The sequence below is a fragment of the Sycon ciliatum genome, chromosome 3 (genome assembly GCF_964019385.1).
Source record: "Sycon ciliatum chromosome 3, ocSycCili1.1, whole genome shotgun sequence".
Classification (NCBI taxonomy): Eukaryota; Metazoa; Porifera; class Calcarea; order Leucosolenida; family Sycettidae; genus Sycon; species Sycon ciliatum.
This window is the reverse complement of record NC_088645.1, coordinates 3,720,401-3,737,833: the sequence shown is the minus strand read 5'-3', so window position 1 is coordinate 3,737,833 and position 17,433 is coordinate 3,720,401. Positions and strand designations below refer to the sequence as shown.

Sequence of the window (17,433 nt, the reverse complement as noted above, 5' to 3'; positions counted from 1 at the left end):
GTCTGAACCCATGTCCTTTGCCACAACGTCCATCTCCAAAATGAACTCCATCTTCGTCTAAAAAGGCTTGAAATACTCAATATTCAACCAAGATCCGCGGTCTCACGCTTTCTCATATCGAATCATTTGTTGTTGTAGCACTTGCAGGGCAGATCCCCGCCACTACTTCAACAGGGTTTGGCTCCAAAGTATGCCTGGAACAAGCCATATTGAGGTTGCAAACCACCCCTTTCAGCAAGAAATTCGAAATTTCAATGGTGGAAGATATACTATGAAGAGAATTTCAAAAAGAATGGTTCGCGGCGCGATCGTTCAACCTACATCATTCAAACTTTGCAGGATTACCTACATGCTAGGCATGGAACCACAGGGTTTGATGTCATAGCTGACAGACAGAGTCACACAGATAGCAAATTCGTGTGCACAGATACTAAATTAGTGGACGTCGGCATCTTCTTCCCGCTGGTCTCAAATGTACTATGACGTGCTATTTCGCCTGGTGCGACTTTACGGTATTTGGGTAAAAGTTGCTTGAGAAGAGCTTGTAGCTTGTAGCTTATTCTTTTCTAAAGTTTGATTACTTTTTCATCACACTGTTATACACTAGCAAGATATCCCTTAAACACTCATACCCAGACAAAAGTTTAGTAAAAATTGTCACGCTTCACGTTAGACTCGGCTTGAATCCGAGTTTTCAACATCAGCAGAAACACCACCACCCTCTAGGATCAAGGTGTATATGCAGGAACACCACCACCCTCTAGGATCATGGTGTATATGCAGGAACACCACCACCCTCTAGGATCAAGGTGTATATGCAGGAACACCACCACTCTCTAGGATCAAGTTGTATATGCAGAAACACCACCACCCTCTAGGATCAAGGTGTATATGCAGGAACACCACCACCCTCTAGGATCAAGGTGTATATGCAGGAACACCACCACCCTCTAGGATCATGGTGTATATGCAGGAACACCACCACTCTCTAGGATCAAGTTGTATATGCAGAAACACCACCACCCTCTAGGATCAAGGTGTATATGCAGGAACACCACCACCCTCTAGGATCAAGGTGTATATGCAGAAACACCACCACCCTCTAGGATCAAGGTGTATATGCAGAAACACCACCACCCTCTAGGATCAAGGTGTATATGCAGGAACACCACCACCCTCTAGAATCAAGGTGTATATGCAGGAACACCACCACCCTCTAGGATCAAGGTGTATATGCAGAAACACCACCACCCTCTAGGATCAAGGTGTATATGCAGGAACACCACCACCCTCTAGGATCATGGTGTATATGCAGGAACACCACCACTCTCTAGGATCAAGTTGTATATGCAGAAACACCACCACCCTCTAGGATCAAGGTGTATATGCAGGAACACCACCACCCTCTAGGATCAAGGTGTATATGCAGAAACACCACCACCCTCTAGGATCAAGGTGTATATGCAGAAACACCACCACCCTCTAGGATCAAGGTGTATATGCAGGAACACCACCACCCTCTAGAATCAAGGTGTATATGCAGGAACACCACCACCCTCTAGGATCAAGGTGTATATGCAGAAACACCACCACCCTCTAGGATCAAGGTGTATATGCAGGAACACCACCACCCTCTAGGATCAAGGTGTATATGCAGAAACACCACCACCTTCTAGGATCAAGGTGTATATGCAGGAACACCACCACCCTCTAGGATCAAGGTGTATATGCAGAAACACCACCACCCTCTAGGATCAAGGTGTATATGCAGGAACACCACCACCCTCTAGGATCAAGGTGTATATGCAGAAACACCACCACCTTCTAGGATCAAGGTGTATATGCAGGAACACCACCACCCTCTAGGATCAAGGTGTATATGCAGGAACACCACCACCCTCTAGGATCAAGGTGTATATGCAGAAACACCACCACCCTCTAGGATCAAGGTGTATATGCAGAAACACCACCACCCTCTAGGATCAAGGTGTATATGCAGGAACACCACCACCCTCTAGAATCAAGGTGTATATGCAGGAACACCACCACCCTCTAGGATCAAGGTGTATATGCAGAAACACCACCACCCTCTAGGATCAAGGTGTATATGCAGGAACACCACCACCCTCTAGGATCAAGGTGTATATGCAGAAACACCACCACCTTCTAGGATCAAGGTGTATATGCAGGAACACCACCACCCTCTAGGATCAAGGTGTATATGCAGGAACACCACCACCCTCTAGGATCAAGGTGTATATGCAGAAACACCACCACCCTCTAGGATCAAGGTGTATATGCAGGAACACCACCACCCTCTAGGATCATGGTGTATATGCAGGAACACCACCACCCTCTAGGATCAAGGTGTATATGCAGGAACACCACCACCCTCTAGGATCAAGGTGTATATGCAGAAACACCACCACCTTCTAGGATCAAGGTGTATATGCAGAAACACCACCACCCTCTAGGATCAAGGTGTATATGCAGGAACACCACCACTCTCTAGGATCAAGGTGTATATGCAGAAACACCACCACCCTCTAGGATCAAGGTGTATATGCAGGAACTCCTCCACCCTCTAGGATCAAGGTGTATATGCAGAAACACCACCACTCTCTAGGATCAAGGTGTATGTGCAGGAACACCACCACCCTCTAGGATCAAGGTGTATATGCAGGAACACCACCACCCTCTAGGATCAAGGTGTATATGCAGAAACACCACCACCTTCTAGGATCAAGGTGTATATGCAGAAACACCACCACCCTCTAGGATCAAGGTGTATATGCAGGAACACCACCACCCTCTAGGATCAAGGTGTATATGCAGGAACACCACCACCCTCTAGGATCAAGGTGTATATGCAGCTAGTAGGTGATGGGAGGTGAGTAGATCAGACCTGACCAGACTCAGCCCAACGCAACAAAGAATTAGGTTGGAGATGGTGTGCTGCTTCGATTAGCTGGTCTTTTAATGTGAAAATCTCAAAGAGCAGAAAAGCAATTCCAGGCCACTGGCAGCAACTGGCTTGGGAGGAACGGCAATAAACCCACATTGCGCCAAAATGCGGGTGCAAAGCAATGCCAATGCAATTGGCAGCAACTGGTTCATGATGAGCCGCAATTAGCTAAGCAAATCACCAGTTATAAGCGATAGAGCTCCATAAAGCAGCAACACTATCCCCTCACAACCCCTGCAGCAAGCAGTTATCAAGGAGTGAGATTCACCAAAGTAGGTCATTTCATGGACAACGTACCGATATTTGTAACTGTCCATGTTAGAAATCAGATTAGGTCACTCATTGAGGCAAGCCCAAGCTGAGATCTTGGAATTAGTCTCCATAGTAACGTGCATATAGCGTAGGCACACATCCCTCTGCCATCTGGCGGCAAGACAAATCAGTGAATCAGGTATTCTTGCCATTTAAGTATCCCTGCCATGGCGGCGGCAGTAGCAGCACAAATTCGAAATGAGTATGTCGAGTAAAGTTCGGTGTTTGGCACCGCAGCACTTTCAAGCAGGAAGTGGACAGTACTGGTGAAAAACACCTCTGGATAGCGGCATACCCTTGCCAAGTGATAGTACTGGTGAAAAACACCTCTGAATAGCGGCATTCCCCTGCCAAGTGGACAGTACTGGTGAAAAACACCTCTGGATAGCGGCATACCCTTGCCAAGTGGACAGTACGGGTGAAAATAGCTCTGGATAGCGGAATACCCTTGCCAAGTGGACAGTACTGGTGAAAAACACCTCTGGATAGCGGCATACCCTTGCCAAGTGGACAGTAGGGAGGTTCTGCTATACGTGAAACGTAGAGAAATCACGTAGAGAGCAGGTGTCTGGGTTAGAGTCTACGGCTTCGCGTGTTTTAGCTCCAGATTTCTACACGGAGATGGGGTTCTCTACGTTGTGGCACACGCAGAGAAAATGCGTACGGATTTGCTGGGTATCGATCAACTGCATGCAGAAAACTGCCAAATATGGAAGGGGAAATTCCCAGTACACATTCCACGTGACTTCTCTAGGTAAAGTGGTTATGTACTCTTGGTGAAACCAAGAGTACATGAAAACCAGAGTGTGCAGCTTGGGGCCTTTTCTGCTATGGGTGTCTGTCACGGCGAAATTCCGTGATTACATCATATTTGGCCCAGATCTGAGGCGGGAAATGGCGTAGTGCGTACAACTGAGCTGCAGTTGTGCAGAAAGAGACCTGCTTGAATCCTGCTTGTACGCACTACATCACTAAAATGATGTAATCACGGAATTTCGCCGTGACAGCAACCCATCCGAGCTGCACACTCTGGTTTTCATGTACTCTTGGTGAAACGTAGAGCAGAACAGCATTTCTTTACGTTACGGGAACGCGAACAAAGTTCGCGTGATTCTTTGCGTCGCGTTCCCAAAACGTAGAGCAGCACCTCCCTAGTACTGGTGAAAAACACCTCTGGATAGCGGCATACCATTGGTAAGTACATGTAGAGGATCAGATGCATTCTGACTGCCAATCATTGCCAGGTAGTGTAGCATACAGAGGGAAGTAAGGGCAACTAGCCGGACCAATGACAATTTGGACTCCCTTCCAAATGCGTCAGTCCTTGATCTCTTCAACAGTATGATTATGCTGCCTGATTCAAATCTGATGCAGTCTGTCCGCAGGCCCTCGATCAATTCTAAGCATCTTAGCAACCGACGGATGTCGAAAGTGCAGCAAACTCAAGAAGAACGCAGTCAAGCTCAGCCAAATTGGGGACGGGCTGGTGGGCATCAACAAACTTCCTTAGAATAGGCATGGTTATAGGCAATATATGCTTCACTGCCTCAATCACATGGCATTGTTGGACAACCGTCAACACCGCCTTGATAAGCCAGGTCTTGGCCAGGGGATCCTCTAGACCCTGTTCAACGTGTGCATTTCTTACATCTTCCAAGTAAATAGATATATCACACAAGGACAGACACAGCGAGCAATACAGTGCAATGTAGCAAATGGCAGGATCAGAAGCTGTGTAAGGTTGCAGATTGCAAAGCGATCAAACCAACAAAACAACATTCACCGGCAGAGTGTGGTGCATCTGATATCAGCAGCAATTGCACAGGCAGTTTACTTGGTGAATTCGATCACAAGAACACAGGAAGATGACCATGGTCTGGGTTTAACTGGGCTACTGGAGCATGGCAACGGAATTCCTGCATAAGAAAAGGAAAAAGCCAATCGGTAGTGACATTCTGGGAGCTAGCAGTGTGCATCCGATTTACACTAATTGATGACATTTCGGAGTTTGAAGCTTGAAGACGTTTCATCAAAATCTGGTGCTACCCCTTGCAGTGCATGCTGCTACAAGGGCCATATAGATCCTTCCACTCCATAGACTGAAGCATGTGGGTGCTGTTCCATGAACCTTGAGTCAACTTCCTGTTGTAAGCACCTCATCAATGAGTGCCACGTACATCTGTGTGTAGTTGGAGGTCCAGTGATAAAAGTTCTGTTAGGTTTGATGACATGGGCAACAAACAAGAGCTTGTCCAATAGGGATTCGAGTTGGCGTTGGATATCTTCTGGCTGCGGATTGGGCTGGCCAACACCAACATGGACATCCTGGCCTCGGGCCGCACACAGTCCAGGGTGATACCGAGTTAAGTCAATGATCTCACAGAACCCTCCACCTTTGCTGGCGCTAGTGACCCGAATAGATAGAGGAAGGACCGCAGCAGGATTACTAATTAAGGCTGTGCAACAGCTTATTATTATTTCTCCTTTATTCATTTCTTTCGAAGGCGATAAGCCAGACCCACCGGGAAATATTTCAATGGGTGGGACAGCAAAAGGAAAGTGAAAAAATAAAAAAGCTAAAAACCAAAGGGACAAGAAATAGGGGAAGGAAGAGGAAGAAAGGAAAGAAACTCAATCCGAACTCCAACATCAAAACAATAATAAAGAATTTGCAGCGACAGGCAAAATACATCAACCAATGAAGGGAGTAACAAAGGAAATATCAGTCTTTATCAGTCGTTATTCAAGTCTCTTAGCTATTGAACATGCAAACGCAGCAGAGGTGCATCTACATGTTAAGGATAGTTCTTAGTATTTTAATCGAACCTTGGATAGCCTCCTGTTGCACAATAGCCAGATCTCCTCCCTGCACAGTCCGAAGGCATTGAGGAGTCTCCCCCACCAAGCCTCCCAAGAAAATGTTGAATGGCCTCTGCTGGGATGACGACTACACCATAGCTCAGTGGTTAGAGCATCGCTGGCTACAAGCGAGGGTCCCTGGTTCAAGTCCTCGTGGTGACAGTCAATTTTTTCTTCAGACTTTTCCCGTTTGTCTCTTTCCCTCAAACCAGTTAATATTATTATTATTTGGAAAGGATTGGGAGAACTTCAAATTCAAAGGATTAGTCGGGGAAGTGAACTGCCTGAAAAGAGAAAAAACGCCAGACCCACCAGGACTCGAACCTGGGACCCTGCTTGTCATGAGCAATGCTCTAACCACTGAGCTATGGGACCAGGCTGAACCTAGAAGGCGCTGACAAGTGTTTCACTCCAAAGGCAGCCCACAACACGTGCCACACATACTGATGGCACTTGGGTCTTTTTCCCTCCCCCAGGGGACCAACCACGGTCAGTTTCTGGAAACTACCAGAGGTGAAAGAAAGTGATTAAATTTGGAAAGGATTGGGAGAACTTCAAATTCAAAGGATCAGTCGGGGAAGTGAACTGCCTGAAAAGAGAAAAAAACGCCAGACCCACCAGAACTCGAACCTGGGACCCTGCTTGTCATGAGCAATGCTCTAACCACTGAGCTATGGGACCAGGCTGAACCTAGAAGGCGCTGACAAGTTGTTCACTCCTTTGGAGTGAAAAACTTGTCAGCGCCTTACGGGGTCACCATGGCAAAAATAATGTCAAAGAACTAAAGTTTACAAGTCAATGACGGGAAGTGCCAGCTTCGGCAGCAACTATGGATGCAGAAGAAGTGACAGGTGCATGCACAGCGAAAACAGAGCGGCTACCATGCAGGCACATGACACTTGCTCTGGGCAAAGCAAAGCTAAGGTAGCAGCAGATGAATGCCATGACAACCGAATACGGCTCGCTGCTTTTCTCATCAATGACAATGAGGAATGCAATACGCTTGTAAAGCGAGGCAAATTGCTTGCCCATGCCACCGGTTGTCGAAAATACCAACGGGACAAATGAAGCATGCTCAATCTCCAGCAGCGTTTCTTCGTACGATCTCTTTTTCGCTTTCTCATGGCGAGCGTAGGTGGCAGAAATGGAGGAGAACTGGTTCGAAGACGCAAAAGGGTTGAAAACCCGGATGTCGAAGAAGGTGCGTTCGAACCGCCCTCCCCACACTCCATTTGCTCCTACGTCTGAGCGAGCCTGGTCGTCACGGATGGCGGTGCCATAGCGAAGCTGCTACCCACTCAAGGGCTCCAGATGAGGCTCCACAGATATGTTGGTGGCAACACGCTTCAAGAAACCAGCGGTCACATCGCGGATCTCGTTGTGCTTGATGGTAGGGAGAGGGCATGGGCCACTGTAAACTGGATTCCATAAACGCACCCTGATGGCATGGGCTGTGGTTTCCAGTTGTACCTTAGGTGCACTACATCGCGAAACTCCGCTTTGGAGAGGGCAAATCCATGGCGCTTCAAGGGCCTGCAGGTCAGCCAACTGGAAGAGCCCTTCTCCGCAGCCAGGTCGATTACACGCTGCTTGGCCTCCGGCAGACTGAAGCGGAACAGCAGGGCTTGTGCTTTGACAGCATTCGGTGCTGTTATCCTCACCTCCACCTTGGAAGTGCGAACGAGACTGGCTGCAGAGCCGAGCGCCATAGTCTGCAGCTTGATGTTGGTCTGCAAGGACTCAATCACCCTACGCGATTCAAGATACTGGGATGCGAGATCCATAGGATTGCCCAGCACGAGCCCTCCATGGCGACATGGAAGCGCAAAAAGGCATTGGAGAAATGGTTACTGACAATCCAATCTATGGCTGAGGCAACTGAATCAAAGAGATTGTCAGAGTTCAAGCAAAGTACAAACGCTAGAGCACGTTTGTACTATAAACTGCCTTGCCAGAAAATGACAAATAGCGGGTGGTTTCCAGCACATAGTGGGATTTGACGGAATGAACCTTTGATGCCTATCTTCACAAGATCAAGATGCACTGGCTGAGATTGGGGTATACTAACCATTCAGCGCTACTGGGCCTTGCCTATGGTACTCTGCATATAAAATGCTAAAAACAGGGCCAATAGCAAGTTCTAAAACTCCAGGGTTCTGGCAACTGGGGTCCTCAAATCTTTTGGAAAGGATTGCCAAGACTATCAACCACAGGGTGACAGAATCGATACAGTCCCCAAAAAGAATAGCGCCTCACAATAGGGGACGCAAGTTTGCTCTAATTGCGTGAAATACGCCAAATGCATGAAATTGCAGCTGAAAGATCGCTGTGTAGCGACCTGACTCACTGACTGTTACGTCATTCTACATGCGCATGCGCAAGAAATAAAATCATTCTCTTTGGTCACAACTTCTTCGTTGTCCGGTTGGCCAAAGTAGCCGTCGTCTAGGGCCCGACGTAAAACCCTAAATTGGTGACCCCCGACGCTGCGCTCTTCGGAGTTTTGAGCATGCCATCCCTGAGCTCGGCCCGCCGCAGTTTCCTGCTCGCCTCAACTCTCGGGATCCCGTCAATCGCCGGCTGTTGACGTAAAACTTGAGCCTCACCACCACTCGTCACTGGATCCGCCTCGGAGCTGCTGTGGCCCCTGCCACCCTCCCCGGCCCACCTGGATACCCCGCTATCCTGCCACGGCATCGTCCAGTCGTCGTCGTCGTCCGTATTCGTCCTGGCCTCAAGCTGGAAATTGGCCACCTCCACCATCCGTACCAGCCCAACTGTGCACGCACGCAGGCACACGCCCGGCACCGGACCCCATGGAGCTGCGCTCGCCTCCATCTGTCCCCGCCTCAGTCGGCACGCCTCGCCCCAGTGCAGCGCTCCTGCTGGTATCCCGCCAAGTCTGCAACATGCAGCCGCCTCTGACATGATAATACTCCTCTGTCACGCGTACATTTCCTTTCTTTCCGCCTCTGACACGATCACACTCCTCTGTCACGCGTACATTTCCTCTTTTCTTTCTTTCTGCCTCTGACATGCTCTCCACCTCTGTCACGTTAACACACCTCTGACATGTTAACCCGCCTCTGTCATGCATCTCTCTCATTTCCGCTTTCTGCATTTTTGATTTTGTTTCGGCCTTTGTTGCCACGTCACAAACAAATTTCATACACGCAGCGCTCTCGCCTGTACATATGTATCATATTATTATATTTTTGCCTTTCCGCCTTGTACATGCTGCGCTTTCCTTTCTCTTTTCTTTCTTGTTTCTTGTTTATCGTGCTTCGCTCCTCCCGACCTCACCACTGGCGGGGGAGTACTGTAGCGACCTGACTCACTGACTGTTACGTCATTCTACATGCGCATGCGCAAGAAATAAAATCATTCTCTTTGGTCACAACTTCTTCGTTGTCCGGTTGGCCAAAGTAGCCGTCGTCTAGGGCCCGACGTAAAACCCTAAAGCTGAAAAGAGAAGAAAACAAGACGCGTAGTGTTTCCAAGCGGGATTCGAACCAACGACCTATCGTACAAGAGGGACGATCATGATCCAACTGACTAACAGGGCTTTTACACACCAGACAGTGCCAGAAATCACTATATATCTCATGACGTCTATAGACGTCATCCCGCACATGGGGGGCATTTTCAATGACGTCTATAGACGTCATCAGCGTTCAATGGGCTAATAGTGAACTCAATCGCATCAGCATCTGTCTCATTTTCACACTTGAAGATGTACTGAGCAGGTATAGACATTGGTCAACTGCAGGAGCAAAGTCGCAACACCACAACCAACATTGGTCAACTAAGCAGTGATAGATGTGGAAGGAAGATTATGAACGCTTGCAACAGGTATTTGCAGTTCACGTTGGGATCTTGATCCCGTCAAACTACTGGGCTGGCTGGTGATCTTTTGCCGGAGTACTGGTTACGTGAATGATCCTTGTCACAGTGGTTGCAAATGTAGATGAGCTGGCAAATTGACCATTATGCAATTGCCAATATTGAGGTTGAGGTAGATGACGGTGCCTGCGTTGTTTGCATGTGAGCAGGGAAGATGATGCTGTTTGGGCTTGGTGTGCTATTTCGAGATGAAAGAAAGGATACATGTTGTGTTCAGACACCAGCTGAACAAGGTTTCAGACATACATTCAGGCCTAGCTTCACCTGGGATACAGAGTGGCCAAGCATTTACGTCAATGGTAGCAAAATGCTTGCCTGGCTGGGAAGCGACACTCCGTCAAAATTGCTGATTATACAAAGCCTCTGCGAAATACTGCCTGTTGACCTGCAAAATCCATGCACTGGGATAACAGCCTCCCTGCAGTGTGATGGGAGTGCATGAATAAACACAACATTCATATCGAGATACCCTGCTGCCGACCAAGTTGTGATTTCATGCACACATCTACGAACCGGGCGAATGGTGCCCACCACCGCTTCAACTGATATTGCATCCACGGACAAACTAAATTTGATCTTGAAAGACTTACTTCCTCCGTTAACAAAAACTTCGTGATGGATTTTTGAGGGGCTGATTTGAGCACAAACTGCCGTGAAATGAGTTGCAATCACTTTCTTGGCCTTCCCTGGCATGCCATGAAAGAGGTACGATGCAAGGAAAGCGACCTTTCACAACAAGCCGAGCGAAATCGATGGTTGCGCTGTGGAAACATAGGTGATGACAGTCATGGCGAGCGAAACTGAAATACCACTTATCCGAGGGGATATTGCGCTGCTTGGCCTCTCTACCACCTTTAGCACTAACTAAGTTGGAGAGCGATAGAGAGCGATAAAACGGAGCAACGAGCCCACACAATGAGCGAGTGAACAAGGAGCTGCTCCGATCGCACTGCTCCGATCGCACGGCTCAATGAAAATAATTCTGAACTCAAGTTCTTGTTCAACCTGCGCAAAGCCCAGATTCGAATGCTGATGATCATGCATTCTTTCAAAAGTCTGCAGTCCGATGCGAGTATCATGGCTAAAGAAAGTCGACTGGACTTGCTAGCCGCTGCCGTTCAGTGCTGGCAGGGGTATCCATTAGAGAAAATGGAATCAGTTTGGCTGTGCCTTTACTCCTCGTTTCGCGGAGTTCTGGAGAGCGAAGGTGAAACCAGGGAGTCATAAAATATTTTTCACAACTCCCTGGTGGAAACGAGTAATCGCCATCGCGGCGGATCACGCAGCTTGAAAACCAACTTACTTGAACGTGGGCGACATCAAGGCCAGCGGAGTGTGATCAAAGAAGCCGAGGCAAGGCTGAAACGAGCTGAACAACGACCCTAGAGAGATGACGACTCGCGTGCAGCAGATGACGACGGCGACGTAGGTCAAAAATGAGTCGAGCGAAAGCTACGCAAACTGAACTCTCTGCTCATTCCGCCAACCGTTTCTCTTGTAAAGACGCTGTACATAGGCTGAATCACCTTCGTCCAGTGATTTGTAATCGATATAAACTGTTCTTGACCTGTTCTAAGCGTTTTCATATCCATCAAAATCCATCACGAAGTTTTTGTTAACGGAGGAAGTATGTTTATCAACTGCCTCCAAGGTCTCAGGCAACAATGGATCAGAGAAGTTCCAGCAGGATTTGAACCCGCAGTCATCATATTCCCAAGCACCTATCTTGATCACCCAGCCAGCAGGAGTATACAGCACTCACGCCATTGTCGGCTGACACAGCTGGTGGTGCTAGTACTGTCCGTGGTTGCGGCAAGACAGAGTTTCGAACCTTGTCTGTGATGGCAGGATGAACTTCATCCTGAATTACTTCTCGAATCCCAGATGGATCTAAAGTGGATGGGGGCTCAATGAGTACCTTGAACAGTGCTACGGCAGACGTGATGGAGTCATTTGAATTCATTCCCCTGCATGTCGTCCAGCAATCTCTGAACCAAAAGGCACAGGCATTACTGAAATCTAAAATTGAAAGATGAAGATATTTCAGGAAATCAGAAGCTGGTAAAGTCTAGAAGTTCACAGTAGACGAGGACATTGTTTTAGGCACCTGAAAGCGTCTCTGAAGTCTGAATTTGAAGGGTGAAGATATATCAGGAACCTTGATGCTACTGCAATCTGGAAATCCACAGTAGACGACGGCATTGTTTCAGGCACCAACAAGCGTCAATGAATTCTGATTTTGAAGCGTGGAGATGAGAGAATGAAAATCTGATGCTAGCACAAATTAAAAGTCGCCAATAATATGACTTTGCAGTGGAGCCAACATCAAGAAAGAAAGAGAAAGCAAGCTGTGACGCACAAGCACGAATGACACCATTTTGGTTGGCGTTACCATGGAAGATACGTGTAACGTCAGGCTAGGCGTGCGCAAAGCTCTGTGATGTCAATGTGAGTGCAATACCACAAAGCACTCAAGTAGGGGTATGTGACAAATGCTAACATGCCAGTTTGATCGGTGGATGCTAACATGCCAGTGTGATCGGTGGATGCTAACATGCCAGTGTGATCAGTGGATGCTAACATGCCAGTGTGATCAGTGGATGCTAAGTCACAAACTAAATTACCGCATTATCTCCATTATAAGCCCTGGGCTTATAAATTTTTAAACCAGTCCTGACCCTGGTCTTCTACTAGAGACTGGGCTTATAAATTCAACCATCTGCTACAAGTATTTCTTTTATACTTTGAAGTACCAGTAGCACAACATTTCCAACCAGGTACCGTGAATGCAGTTTTGCACTTCCTGGTACACTGAGCCTGTACATTTGTATCTCGGGGATCACAGACTTGCGCCATAACATGTGTGTATGTGATGCTATGGACGTCAAACATGCATGCACATGATCCATACAGTTCTCCATTATAAGCCCTGCGCTTATATTGGAAACTTCGCTGGTATATCTTCGAAGCCGTCTTGGAGTGTGCTTATAATAGAGACTGGGTTTCTACAAGAGACTGTGCTGGTAATGGAGACAATACGGTATGGTAACAAGAGGACAAAATGTTACGAGTTATGACAAACTGTCCACCAACGTAACCAGATCATATACAGTCAGAGAGTGCTCCAAAATTGCACACAACTGACAAGGGGTGCTGAGACATTCGGCGACCTGACCCGACCCGACCCGACCCGAGCCGGGCCGAGCCGAGCCGAGCCGACCCGAGCCGACCCGAGCCGACCCGAGCCGACCCGACCCGACCCGACCCGACTGTACATGATCTGGTAACGTTCGTGGACAGTTAGTCATAAAATTCCGTCCTTCTCCTTTTTGATCATAATTAAATTATCTCCCCATCCGAGTTTAAGTAAATTAGTGTGACAAAAACTCACCTTTCTGACAATGCCTTCCACGGTAGCTGGTACAGCAGTAACTGCTGACTTCACTTCGCCGATTTTTCCCTCCAAGTCACTGCGCATGCCAGATTGAGCTGTAAGGATGTTAACAAAAACACAAAGCCAAATTCCAAGCAGGGACCATTTTATATCCATACTATCCCTACACAGCTGTTCCTGGAGAGGATGGTGGCAGCAGACTGCCCTGTGAGAATGCCGGAAACACTCATGTCCAACACGTCTGCTCGGGTCAAACTCAGCAACCAGCTCAGTACACCGTTTGACACGAACATTGGAGTTGTCCAAGGCGACCCACTTTCCCCGATAATGTATATCGTGTATGCTGAAGGAGCTATGCGTAAAGTTGATTTGATTTCCTTGCCTTCAGTTCAACCCTGTCCACACTCTCAGTATGCAGACGACACCACCCTTCATGCCACTGAGAACAATTACGGCCCTCCTACCTCAGTGCGAGAAAGTTTTCGCCGAAGACAACCTTAAACTAACCTTCAGAAAACCCATACATTCACCGCGACTAAGGCTGACCAAGAGTGGAAATCAGTGAAGCTCTTTGGCTCTTTGCTAGGGTCAGCTGAGGACGTGAACTCTAGAATAAATGCAGCAAACCGTGCTTTCAGTTCCATTGCTTGGGATTACCACAGTCTTGACTCTCGTTTATGTATGTGTTAAAGTTCTGATTTTGCCTGTACTTTTGTACAACTGTGGCCTCTGGACACTAACGAAGAAGCTAGAGGATCGGCTGGATGCATGGCATCGTCGCAAGCTCCGATATATTATGAACATTGTCCACCCTCACCACATATCCAACCAGAAGATTAGCAAGCCCCGATCTCGCAAACATGTAAAGAGCGCCGCCTCCTGTGGCTGGGGCAAGTTGCCCGGGAAGGACGAGACGCGGCCTCTTAAAAGGCACTGCAGCTAGCCCTCATTACTTCGGACATCAAGCGCCCCCGTGGACGACCCCACAAGAGATGGGTCGACAACATCAGAGAAGACCTCGAACCTCTGAATGTGCCGATTCAGGAATGCCTCAACCTCGCCACCAAGAAGCAACTCTGGTTAAAGATCATTGACAGATGCATGACCCCGTATGATTTTTTATGCGGGCAATATGCGACCTGGTTGATAAATATGGTGGTAAAAACACACCTGGCAATATGGCGGTAAACACACGCCTGCCCACACACGCTCTCTAGGCTGCCTTCAACTTCATTCTCCCGAATATGCGACCTGTTCATATTATTATTATTATTATTATCCCTACCGTCAGGCGAAATAGCACGTCATAATACATTTGAGATCAGCGGGAAGAAGATGACGACGTCCACTAATTTAGTATCTGTGCACACGAATCTGCTGTGTGTGTGACTCTGTGTGTCAGCTATGATATCATCTTCTGTGGTTCCATGCCAAGCATGTACGTCTGAACCATCCTGCAAAGTTTGTAGGACGTAGGTTGAGCAATCGCTCCGCGAAACATACTTTTTGAAATTATCTTCATAGTATATCTTCGACCATTGAAATTTCGAATTTCTTCAAAAAAGTGCTGAGAGGGGTGGCTTGCAACTTCGATATCGCTTGTTCCAGGCATGCTTTGGAGCCATCTTCTGTTGAAGTAGTGGCGGGATCTGCCCTGCAACTGCTACAACAAAAAATGATTCGATCTGAGAAAGGGCGAGACCGCGAATCTCGGTTTAATATTGAGTATTTCAAGCCTTTTCACGACGAAGATGGAGTTCTTTTTGGAGATGGACGTCGCGGCAAAGGACATGGTGTCCGACTTCTGGTGTCTGGTGAAGCTAGGGATCATTTGTCCAGTCAGGTCGACAGCCTAACCGTCGGTAAGCTTGTGTTTGGATCCCGTTCTGCTCGATGTGGTAGATCACAAACAAATTGATATCGCACAAATTGATCTCAGCATCGTGCGTACGGTATTTTATATTCAGAAAATCCCAAATTGTCTCTGTGTGGCCGTCCTATGCCACGAGAAACTCCAATCAGGCTCCTATGTCCTCTGCCTTCATGATTGAATGTCCACTTCGTTTGAACAACGAACACAACAATCGAGGACGGCTTTGCAATGAAAAATACAGCTATACTGGAGCTGAAAAAAAGAAGAAAAAAAGCGTGCTCAGGATGAGACTCGAGTACACGCATACTCTCCCAGCAGGTGAACCGCAAATTTTTGTGAAAAATGCGTGTCGCCGACTGACCAGTAATTTCGCCTGACGCACACACAATATAGCTATTCTTATATCCATACTATCCCTACACACAATATAGCTATTCTTATATCCATACTATCTCTACACACAATATAGCTATTCCTATATCGAATCCGTTGATCCCCGAGCTGCAGAGAGTGCTCAATGTCAGAGACAGAGCTTAGTACATAGCAGACTCAGAAGAATCCATACTATCTCTACACACACAGTATAGCTATTCTTATATCCATACTATCCCTACACACACAATATAGCTATTCTTATATCCATACTATCTCTACACACACAATATAGCTACTCTCATATCCATACTATCCCTACACACACAATATAGCTATTCTTATATCCATACTATCCCTACACACACAATATAGCTGGTCTTATATCCATACTATCCCTACACACACAATATAGCTATTCTTATCCATACTATCCCTACACACACAATATAGCTATTCTTATATCCATACTATCCCTACACACAATATAGCTATTCTTATATCCATACTATCCCTACACACACAATATAGCTATTCTTATATCCATACTATCCCTACACACACAATATAGCTATTCTTATATCCATACTATCCCTACACACACAATATAGCTATTCTTATATCCATACTATCCCTACACACAATATAGCTATTCTTATATCCATACTATCCCTACACACACAATATAGCTGTTCTTATATCCATACTATCCCTACACACACAATATAGCTATTCTTATATCTATACTATCCCTACACACACAATATAGCTGTTCTTATATCCATACTATCCCTACACACACAATATCGCTATTCTTATCCATACTATCCCTACACACACAATATAGCTATTCTTATATCCATACTATCCCTACACACAATATAGCTATTCTTATATCCATACTATCCCTACACACACAATATAGCTATTCTTATATCCATACTATCCCTACACACACAATATAGCTATTCTTATATCCATACTATGGTTGGGTGCGTCCCAGTCTACCCTGAACCAGCTGGACCGGGTACAGCACTGAGCCCTAAAGCTCATCGGCCCAGGGTCATACCTCCCAAGCCTCACTGTTCGGCGTCAAGTCGCAGCACTCACATTCCTGTACAAGCTGCATTGGATCGACGGTCCCCCAATCCTGACCACCATGACACCACCGAGGGCAGTTGCAAACCAGCACCGGCGCTCCACTCGCCACCAGCAAAAGAACCAGCACCAGCACCAACTAGCACCGACACTGCCCGCCGGAGCCCGTAATAGTGCTCTCCGATCATTCCCCCATGCCACGATCCAAGACTGGAATCGTCTCCCATCTGCCCTGCTACGCAACCTTCCCACGCAGAAGGGAATGCAGGCATTCAAGGAAGGCGCCTACAAGTCGCTCCGCAGCCGAGACTGGCGTTCAGCCACAGATGCCCTCTGAACACTCCCTGAACACCCTCTCTGCTTGCATCATGGCTCCCCCCTTTTTTATTTTATTTATTTTTTATTATTTTATTTATTTATTTATTTATTTTTTATTTTTTTTTATTTTTTTTCTTCCTCTATCACATGTATCATCTTTCCGTTTTTCCTTCCTCTATATAAATGTACCCCCTCCCCTCCCCCTGTGCCTACTCCTCCCCAGTTTTTGGTGCTCTGAAGTGTCGCTGAAGTCGAGACCTCAGGTCGGCGGAGATGCTCCAGTTTTCACCACCACAGTTGCGTCTGCAACCACCTCTACCATGCAGTATTCTGTTCTCG

The 17,433-nt window shown here is 47.1% G+C and overlaps 1 protein-coding gene across 1 annotated transcript in view; it reads right to left on the bottom strand.

Annotated features, from left to right (window-relative positions):
- Positions 1 to 17,433, bottom strand: part of LOC135811232 (uncharacterized) — a 362,326-nt gene that overhangs the window by 186,393 nt on the left and 158,500 nt on the right. The window contains exon 10 of the mRNA XM_065324432.1: positions 13,431 to 13,528. Coding sequence (XP_065180504.1) covers positions 13,431 to 13,528 — 98 coding nt within the window. The remainder of the gene's footprint in view (positions 1 to 13,430; positions 13,529 to 17,433) is intronic.